The 10,547-nt window shown below is 38.5% G+C and overlaps 1 protein-coding gene across 1 annotated transcript in view; it reads right to left on the bottom strand.

Annotated features, from left to right (window-relative positions):
• The window catches only part of ITGA8 (integrin, alpha 8), a 235,400-nt gene that overhangs the window by 87,439 nt on the left and 137,414 nt on the right, over positions 1-10,547 (bottom strand). Inside the window, exons 10-11 of the mRNA XM_012660904.1 lie at positions 9,506-9,711; positions 7,111-7,302 (exon numbers count right to left, since the gene is read on the bottom strand). Of these exons, the coding sequence (XP_012516358.1) occupies positions 7,111-7,302; positions 9,506-9,711 (398 nt within the window). The remainder of the gene's footprint in view (positions 1-7,110; positions 7,303-9,505; positions 9,712-10,547) is intronic.

Genomic DNA, 10,547 nt, shown 5'->3' with positions numbered 1-10,547 from the left:
GCAACATCTGGAACAGGGCCCCAGCACATGGAAGGCACTCAATATGCATTTGTTGAATAAATGAAATAATTGCATTTCCAAAAGCACAATCTCTTGAAATCATATAATCAATATATATTCTACCATAATCATTATCATCTTTAAACATGAAGACAGTGTTAGAAAGTAAGGAAATGCTCATAAAAGCATGGGCAATGGAACCAACTAGAAGGAGTTCCAAATTGCCAAACATGGGACAATTTCAGCAACAAAAATAAATACTATAACAGGTTATATAACCCATAAAGTTAAATAAACATCCATGAGTCCATATCAATATAAATAAATAAATAGGGGAGAAGAGGTATTTTTTTTTACATTAGATTGCAATTAATAAATGTCAGAGAAATGATGGAAATAGGAAATCACAATTAGGCCGTAATAATTGTTGCAGGCAAGACTCATTAATAGATCTCAGATTAGTGGGCAAATGTATGATAAGAAACAGGATATTTATTATTGATATCTCTCCAAAGACATTTATTATTACAAAGGGAAAAACGGTCACTTTACAGTGGGGAAACATGGCTGGTATCACCTTAAGCAAGTGATGAAAATGCAAAAAGACGACAGACATTGTGCACCTCCTGATATGATGCACTGGGAAGGGTACAGCATCACTTGTGTGGTATCCTTGCCAAAAATACATACCTCAATCTAATTATGAATGAACATCTGACAAACTTAAATTTAGAGACATTCTTCAAAATGGCCAGTACTCTTCAAAAGTGTCAAGTTATGACAGCAAAGGAAGACCAACATGATGTCACAGCTCAGAAGAGAGTAAGGAAATAGGATAACTAAATGCAACATGGGGTCTTGGATCCTGGACCAGAAAGAACAGTAGAGGGACAAATGGTGAAATCCTATAGGATTTCTAATAGGTCTATCAATGACCATTGTACTATGGTTATATAAAATGTTAACATTAGGGGAAGTTGGGTGAAGGATTTATGAGATGCTACTATTTTTTGCAACTTTTCTGAAAGTCTAAAATTATTTTCATGAAAATGCTAAGAACAAAGTAGATTTGGAATGTTCCCAGTACAAAGTAATGAAAAATGTTTGAGATGATACATGTTCCAATTACACAGATTTATCATTGCACATTGTACGCTTGTATCAAAATAGCACATGTAGCCCATAAATAGGCACAACCATTACATAGCCATAAAAATTAAAACAAATTTTTAAAAGGTCGTTTCTAATTTCACTGTCTTTTTTTTTTTTTTAATAATCTACGTAATATTACAGAGTAGTCTAGTAAGGCAGTAAATCTAGCTCTGGGATTATAGGATCAGAGAAGTTTAGAGTTTAAATGACTTTGGGAAAAGCAGTCCATATAGCGCATCACTTCCAGGTGAGAAAAGCAAGACCCAGAGAGGTTGAGTTACTAGAATCACATTTGGGAGAACTGGTTCCAGGACCCGGGTCCTTTCTTCATTCATTTTTACTTCCAATTCACGACACTGCTTGATTCAAGTCCAAGAACTCTTTCAGTTGAATTAATTCAATTTAATCTAAATTCATAAGATATTTTTACAAAGATATAATATTCTAATTTCTAATGTGTTTATAATGAAATTATGAAAATCTTGCTGCATAAGAATGTAATACTTTGCTTTTCCTACAAACTTGAGTAGCAATTTGAATTGGAAAAATAAACTTTGACTGTAAGATTTGAACTTAGTTCAACTAAACTTCAAATCAACAGTTTCAAGGAGCTCAAAGTTAAATTAAAATGCATTATTCCCTTTGGGTAAAGCCACCCCTTTATTTTTTCTCATGTGTAGGTTCTCTCTTGCTCACTTGTTTGCTTATACCCCCCTCCCCCCACACACAGAGCACTCATTGAGACAGATGAATGCTGGTCATTTTATTTCATTGAGTTTAATTGTCTGAAATGGCTTCATGATATAATCGTATATTAGGGGCCTGAAGGAGACAATGATAGTCTTGGCATTCTGCCCATGTTTTTCTCCAGTTTTTATTGCCTGTAAGATTTCTGCTTCTCGACAAAATCTGCACTTCCCCTCTTCCACCCTCCAATGTCTGGGCTATGCATTTAGCAGATGGTGTTGTTATACACTCATGTTCAACCGGATTAGACTAGATCATTGAATTTTAAGATTCCTGACTTGTACAGCTGTTTCTCCTCTGAAATGCTTTCACTCAATTAATGTATACAAGACACTCCTGTGGTCAATCCCAGTTTTCCAGTGAGCACCAAGGTTTTGAATAGGAAAATCAATTCTGGTGCTAGAAATGAAAATACTTATGACTCATATTTGTGTATTTGTGCCAGTGACAATATTTATTGTAAAAAAGTCTAAAAAAAATACTGGGTGGTTAAGGTACATGTAGGAAAATTATTGCACACATTATTTCCATAACCAAATCTTTATATTTCTATAACTAAATCCCCACGTCTGTCCGTTATACCAGCAGTCCCCAACCTTTTTGGTACCAGGGACCGATTTCATGGAAGGCAGTTTTTCCACAGATGCTGATGGGGGTGGGGGTAGGGGTGGGCAGGGGCAGCAGAGCTCTGCCACCCGGTCTCCTACAGGGCACGGATAGGTACCCTGGTCCATGGCCCGGAAGTTGGGGACTGCAGGTCTACGCAATGGCTGGAATGCTTTGGACTCTTAATTATCATAGGAATAACTGCTATTGTTACAAAAATGTTAACAATGTAATTGACCCCATGCCTGTTCTTTTTTAGCATTCTTCCTTACAAAGACAAGAAAACTGAGTGGTCCTGCTCACATAGGGAATATCCGTAACTTGCAAAACAGATCATGTGACAACAACGAGTACAGGTAAATCAATCCACCTTTTTACCTGTCTGTGCTTTGGGTTATTCCAGGTACTATGTGAACTTATTTGGAGTCAGTTTGGAAGATGAAACAGCTATCACACACAATAAGTATATATAAAACATGACAATCACATTGCCCTACTCTTTCTCTGTGTGAAAGACAGTGAGGTTGCATTAGGAACATGAGGTCCCCAACCTTTGCGGCACTAGGGGCCAGTTTCATGGGAGACAATTTTTCCATGGATTGGGGATGGGTGGGTGTCGTGGGGGGTTTTGTGGTGCAGAACTCAGGTGGTCATGAGTGGCCCGTTTCCTAACAGGCCACGGACCGGTAATGGGCCACGGCCCGGGGGCTGGGGACCGGCAGCTTGCTGCTATTCACCTACGGGGCAGTGTGTATGTATGCCCTGCCATTATTGTGAGTAGTTTTCATAATAGGCTGCCCAGAGAGGGGTGTGCAGCCGGCAGTGAAGACCAGGGGAAGCCAACAGTGCTATACTTAATAGCTGCTAAGCATTTTTGCTCCTGAAATGAGGGAGCTTATCTTAAGAATGGGAAAACCAGCCCAGTGTCACCTCACCAGAAACCATCACTGTTGGTAAGCACAGTTTTTCAGGTGCATTCAGTTCCATAACAACTTCAGGCGGTTTGACTTGTTTCAGCTCAGAATTTCAAATGTTTGTCTTTGCATTTATTTTCTCATGAGTTCTTTGGGTGACCGGGTAGATAAGGTGACCAGGTTTGGGATTTTGTTTCTGTTTACAATGGAGGACTAGGGCCATTGAGAGCCCATGTGCCCACGTGTGAATTTTAAAAGGTGCCCTGCCCCTTCCCGAGTGGAGGGAACCCCCTGATATATGAATTTGCTCTTCGGCTGGGCACAATATGTACATGATTTGCAGCAGCCTGACCCTGGAATTAGCCAAGGTTCTGGAAGTAATCAGGAGAATTGGAGGTGCCAGTATATGGAGCTACAGAGCCTGTACATTTTCTTCTGGTAATGCATTTAATTAAGACCAAATGATTACACAATTTCTAAAGGCCAAGATTTTCCTCATAAAACATTTCTAAAATTCCCAAGCATAATCTTCAGTAACCATGTTTGAATTTTTTTCAAGTATTATTATTCTATTTCGAAAAACACTTGCATTTTAAAGACTTAATTAAATGTTTCATAGATTTGCAGAACCCTACAGCCTATGGATTCTCTGAAGAAAGCCAAGGAAACAGCCAAGATATGAAATGATCTGTCAATCCCATGTGAAGGCACCAGCCCGAGCTTCATTTCTTGAACGTGTAATTTGGTGGGATTGAGGAAAAGACGTCAAGCCTGTGAAGAGGGTTCACAGCACCATGGACACATCACCAACGACAAAATCTTACTGAATCCGAATCACTCCCTAGGCTGGTGCCCAGCAAAGCCACCACCTCAGTGCCCACCCGCTCAGTGCCCAGAGCCTGGGCTGAGCCGTTGGCCCCCATTTCTTGGAGCATCCCCCCAACCCATGCTACCCTGCATTGCCCGTGGATAGGCACAGGCATCTCAGACTCACAGTGTTTAAAAATGCTCATTTTCCCCAAAGTTCTGCTCTTCTCCTGTATTTCCTGTTTCAATGAATGACACCACCATCCAGCTAATCACTGAAGCCAGGAAACTGGAAGTCATTGAAAATCCTTCTTCTCTGTCACCCCCTACATAAAACAGTCACCAAGTCCTTTTGATCCCACTCCCAGAAAGCTGTGCCCATCCACTTCCCTACATCCTCACTGCCACTACCAGATCCAGGTCACTGTCATCTCCAACTGAGTGACACCAATAAGGCTTCCTACCCATGCATTCTCTGCATCAGAGCCAGGGTGACACTTCTGAAGTGCCCTTCATCATAAAGTCCAAACTACAAATTGCTTTTCCACCTCACTCCCAGCTCACCTCTCCAGCCTCATATTCTGTTTATGTGCCGGTGATTCTGAATGTCTCTCGGCTGTCCTAGGAGTGCATTCTCACCAGCTCCTTTCACACCCTCTGTTGCCTCTGTGGCATATGCCCCACCGCTATAGTCTTGAATATGAATGTTTACCCAAATAAGACTAAGTCTGAAGCTAGAAGTGACTGAAAGATTGAGATTTTCTGCCATGTTGGAAATGGAGGTTTGAGAGCTGAGGGGAATTCATTTATAGAAAAACGAGGAAAGTTCCATGTCTGATTCCTGAATTACACCTGCAGATTTCAAATCCATTATACTAGTCACCTGCCTATCAGGGAGTTTTCTTCTCCATAGGTCTTTGGGGTTTTGGTATCAAGACAAAAAGGCTTCTTTGAGTGGCATTCTTTTTGCAAGAAGAGAATCAGGGGGAAATGTTATAGGATTATGAATCATAAGACATCTATAGTCCTATGTGAGAGGCAAACTTGGGGCCAGAACCCAGGTCTCCTAAGATGCACAGAGGAAGTCTGAAAGCCTCGACTCTCTTGAGGGATAAGAATTCAACCAAGCAGCATTGATGGGCCATAGTAAAGGACATTTACTTCAGCAACAGATGGATGCACTGCATTGACACCACTGATTACTGTAAATTGGACCAGCCTCGGCAGATGAAGTTATTGATTAGCATATGGCTTCAAATGAACTTTTTCTGTTTGTTAAGAAGGGATGAAAAAAGACATAATTAAGCGGTGATCAATACCAACATTGCACGAACTTTAGCTTCTTTTCCCTGTTCTACTATTTTTTTTTCCTCCCTGAAGGGAATATTCCTTGTTACTCTTCTTCCTGGCTCTCATTTGGGACATGTTTCGTCCTCACAGGAAGTGGATGGACTGGCTATTTGATAGATACATCCTTTATTTCCTTTGCCTTGTGGAAGGCATAGCCTTTCCGTCTTTTGAGTTTCCTGGTCTTAAGAGTGGGAAAAGGAAGCTTATGACGGGCATAATGAATAGCAATAACTTTCTAATTAACTGTTTATCTAAAGTACAACCCAGGAGTTGAATTTCATTAATCACTCTGACATATTTTGGGTAGTACACACATAAGGGACCTAGATTTTTGAATTATTTTAAATTAGCATATATTATGTAATGAGAACTCCCCCCCCAAGAAAACAACTAACCATTATTGATTAATATAAACTAAGAAAATAAATTTAACTAAATGCTCTTGAAATTGCCACAGGTAGAAAGCATTAGTATACAATATAATAGTAAATCTGCTTTGAGTCCACAATTATGTCTGTGTTAGTGTCATGAAAGGTTTCTGGCAAATTTAAAAGAATATGTTGCGGTATCCTTTATGCCTAAACCCAGAGGAGAAGAGAAAGCCAAGGATTGAAATTAATGATGTATATTTAGGCAGTCAGCTTATTGGACTGCTACCCCAAACCAGAAAAAAGCTCTACATATGGAAAATTCCCACTTAGGGGAGGGACTGGTGGAAAGGGACAAGGTTTTCACAAGCAGTTGAAGCTGTCATTTAACTATTAATGATTTCCAAGTACTTATTGAAACCATCTTAAAATAACCAACATAAAAGTGAAAATCAAACCATAAAACCAAGAAGTCTGATGTTCTCCGCTTAAAAAATCTGATTACTGAAATAATCCTTTAAGACAAATTTATATTTTCATTTAGCATGCACAAAACATAAATCATCTATCTGTGTTTTATGACTTTCCATGAGCCTTCAATATGAATTAGGAAATCAAGAATAGTTTATGATTCCTATCATGAACCAGTTGTTTTTTCCTACACTTTGAAATATCCAGTCTATCATTGGGAACTCACAAAATAGGGCTGGACAATATTTATGCTTAAAAAACATGAGCTTCCTGACAGAAACGATGAGGTTCATACATTAATTAATATTAATAGTAACTACGAGCTCAAAAGGGAATTACAGGGTTAAAATAAATTGCTCTAGAAAGGTGTCTGATGCAAGCTGTTTTTGTCAATGGAGGCCAAATGACTCAGGAGTTTCAAACGAAAACTTGGGTTGGGAAGTTTTATGTGCAATGCAGCTTTTTAGGCCATCTTGCATTTCTGTCATTGTTTCTTGATAGGAAAGGGAGTGTTTGTTTTGTCTTCCTTCAAATTCTCATGAAATTTACTCCGGAATCATACACAAAAACCCTGTTCCATCTTGAAGCTTGGCCTTCATTGGTAGGAGAGAACTGCTTACGTGCGCTGTGTTTTCTAGACAATGGACCTTTTCCAGGAAGTGATCGCTCATGTATGGAAAGAAAGAAAACCTTACCTGGGTAATCATTCTTATCTATGTCTGAATCTCCTCTTAAAGTAAAGCCAAATCCAGAAGGGACAGCCTGGGAGGCCCACACTCCTTGCAGAATTTGGGAAGGCTTGGTGTTTAGTCCATCTTTGTTCCCGTTGTAAATGAGCACTTTGCCTCTTTGATCCTTGCCTGCAAAGGGCACACCGATGGCAATGTCTACAACGGAGACATGGAAACATATTTGTTTAAAATGAAGAATGTTTTAGAATCAAGTACAATCAAAGAGCAATATTGTTAAGTCCAAAAAGCTTGTGACTTTTTCCATGAAAATTCTGTGGCACTGCAACGACAGTACATTACTTGTCTTTTATCCATGCAACAAATATTTATCGAGTGCCTGTTACACACCAGATGCAGTGGGTACGACAGTGAATCAGACACTCAAAGCCTCTGCTTTTAGAAACCTTATATTCTAGTGCAGGTAATAGTTTGAATATAGAAATAAGCAAGAAAATATCGAAAGTGATAAATGCTATGTAGAGAATCTTAAAAATATTTGTATGATGGAGAGCGGTTGGGTTGTTGTTTCAGAAACTGAAATCTAAGGACGAGAAGGAACCAACCACATGAAAATCAGGGGGAAAAGTACTTCAAGCAGAAACAACTGCTGTACAAAGACCGAAAGGTGGCCTGTTGAGAAGTGGCCAGAGAGGATGCTCTGCGTGGGAACTCAGTGAGTGACAGAGACAGCAAGAACAGATCACGAGGCTGGGTGAACCAGGTGAGGCACCTTTGCAGGGTACTTAGGACAGTCTTGTTTCAAAAAAAAAAAAAATACAAAACCTCATTCACAAAGATTATATCATTTTATGGTTACCTAGTCCCATGATGATACCGGGAAACCTAGAGAGAGCCATGTGACCTGGCTCCCACTTAAATATGCCATTACCTTCCACACATTCTGTGTGTCAGATTTGTCCTGAACAATAAACATAAGTACTTAGCTGTACTTGAAGAAGAGTTCTGATAACACAATTACCATACTAGTCCCCCACAGTGGACTACAGTGTGTGGTCTCATTCGTCATTCTGTCATTTCTCTTTGTTGCTAGGTAAGCAAGGATAATAATGAATAAATTCTGATTCAATTTTCATTATGTTAATGAGGGTTATAAATCCACTTTCATTTAACAGGTAAAGTTGATCTAAAAACTCAGATTGTTGTAGAAAACAAAGATACTGTCCCATTGCAGGTGAAAAGGAACACTTTCTTCACTTCCTCTAAGTCAGTGGCTTGGCCTCTGTCTCCTTGTTTAATCCCAGTGAGCTTGGCATTTTTTTTAACCTACTTTATACTGAAGGATGCCAAGGCTCAGAGAGGCTTGGATTCCCTTTTATTCCATTAAAAATGCTTCTCTTAGCTTTTTAAAATACCACTAAGGGTTTCAGAGAAAAGACAAATGGAAGAAAATGTGATTAAAAAGACAACTTCATAGATAATTTAGCATTATTTATTTCACTTGGGTGATCAGGACTAGGACAGTTTTGGAAAGCAACAGGTCACTTAAAATGTGAATTTGTCTTTTTTTTAATTTCCCTGGAAACATAAGCTTTTAATATGTACTTAAGTTTTATGGCACTTTAAAAATTACTAACTGTACATTGATGAGAAGTGTTTTCTCAAAGAACTCATAAGTGCACAATAGCATTTACCAAAGGTACTAATGCATGCTGATCTGATGTGAATTCTCCTGAGGCTGCTTTATTAGTGCAAATTCTTGTTCCTTCCTTGACTTCAGTCAAGAAACCCACTACGCTTCGGTTCTTAACTCAAAGGTCCTGAAAATGTATTCCAAATTTTTTATGAATGTGCATGTTTTTCTGAGAAGGGTACTGAGAAGGCATTCATAAATTCCCAACTTAGAAAACCACTAGCCTAAGCTAAGGGTTTAACACTACTTTTTTGCAAACACCGAAACTGCCTTTAAGCTGAAGTTTGCAGACCAACAAAAACTCAGCGTAACCTGCACATAACCCATGTAAGTTAATCAGAAAGCAGATACTTGCTAATATATCAACATGTATTTATTTGTCTTGACTCTCCTGATAGAAAAGATTCTCTAGTTATTTTTAAGTCCCAAATCCAAACATCAATTTTAAAAATAATTGCTGCCACTGTTGAGAACAGTTATGGGACAGCCCAAATTAAATATGAGAAAATTTCCATGTATGATATTAGTCAAGACATATAAACTTAAGTTTGCCTTGAAATTTTCGATAGTTTGTTGAAAAACGGTAACAGTAACCGTACCCCCATGCGCCATGGTAAATATTACTTTAAAATACCCATCATTTCCTTTATGCAACAGTAGCATGAAATTATGACACACAAATGACTTCCCCACATTAGTTAAAATTACCATTGTATCCATCTTGGTTCAGGTCCCCTAAGTGCGCCACAGCACTACCGAATCTCCCGAAAGTCTCGGTGCCCATGAGTACCTGTGGGTCTCTGAAGAAGAGAGAGCTCACTTGCAAATACAGGTAGATTTGCCCTACTTCACGAGGGTTGCTCTCGAATTCGCGTTCCATAAAGAGAGGTGCTCCAACCAATATGTCGTCCATTCTGTAGGGAGCAAAGATTGCAGTCAGCATGCTGGCAGACATGAGAGTCATTCTGGGGTATTTGTAATCAATTAGATTAGTACATTTCCGTTGGTGTTTTTCCTTTTCTGGGGGTCATTTTATAATCATTGTACGTCTTTCATTGCTTTGTTATGTTTACAGCATAGAATACTGTAAGAAAATAAGAGTCGTTAAATTTTATCACTCTGAATTTTTTAGCTATGTTAAAAATGACTGTTTTAAGAAAACCACAGATATTTCATCGTTTCCAGCTTTTTAGTGGACTTCCAGAAACTAGTTACACAAAGAAAACGTAGCAAGAAAGGCCTAATAAGTTTTTCTATAAGTAGATTAGAGTTTGTCTACAACGTATATAACTATGCATTTAAATGATGCCATTTTCTTGCAGTAATAGTGTTTAAAATCAATTTTGTCCTTCCCTTTCCTTTTGTTATTTTGATTTAAATAAAAACAGAGGCCAGAAAGGTATATTAGGTTGGCTAGAAAGTTAGAAAATGAATTTTAATCCCAAATGAAAATTTATAATCTACATTGAATATGTAGATTATGGCAGAAAAAATAGATAATTCTTAAGGGTAAAAAAAATTCAAGAAACAGACACCTAAGCAAATTATTAGAGATAAAGACATAATCGCCAGCTGAATAAAAACCAAAAGTGGTTAAAAGTGTTTCCTTCATAGAGCCAGATGGGCAGGAACAGGAATGAAGGAGGAAACTGCACCATGAGCCTTCCTAAAGTATTTGATTTTTTGAAAACATATGTATGTATGATTTTTGCTTTAAAATTTTTAAGAAAAGTCACACCAACCAAACTAC

The sequence above is a fragment of the Propithecus coquereli genome, unplaced genomic scaffold, assembly GCF_000956105.1.
Source record: "Propithecus coquereli isolate 6110/MARCELLA unplaced genomic scaffold, Pcoq_1.0 Scaffold69, whole genome shotgun sequence".
NCBI classification, from domain to species: Eukaryota; Metazoa; Chordata; class Mammalia; order Primates; family Indriidae; genus Propithecus; species Propithecus coquereli.
The sequence above is the reverse complement of the archived record's forward strand: the minus strand, read 5'-3'. Positions and strand labels throughout refer to the sequence as shown.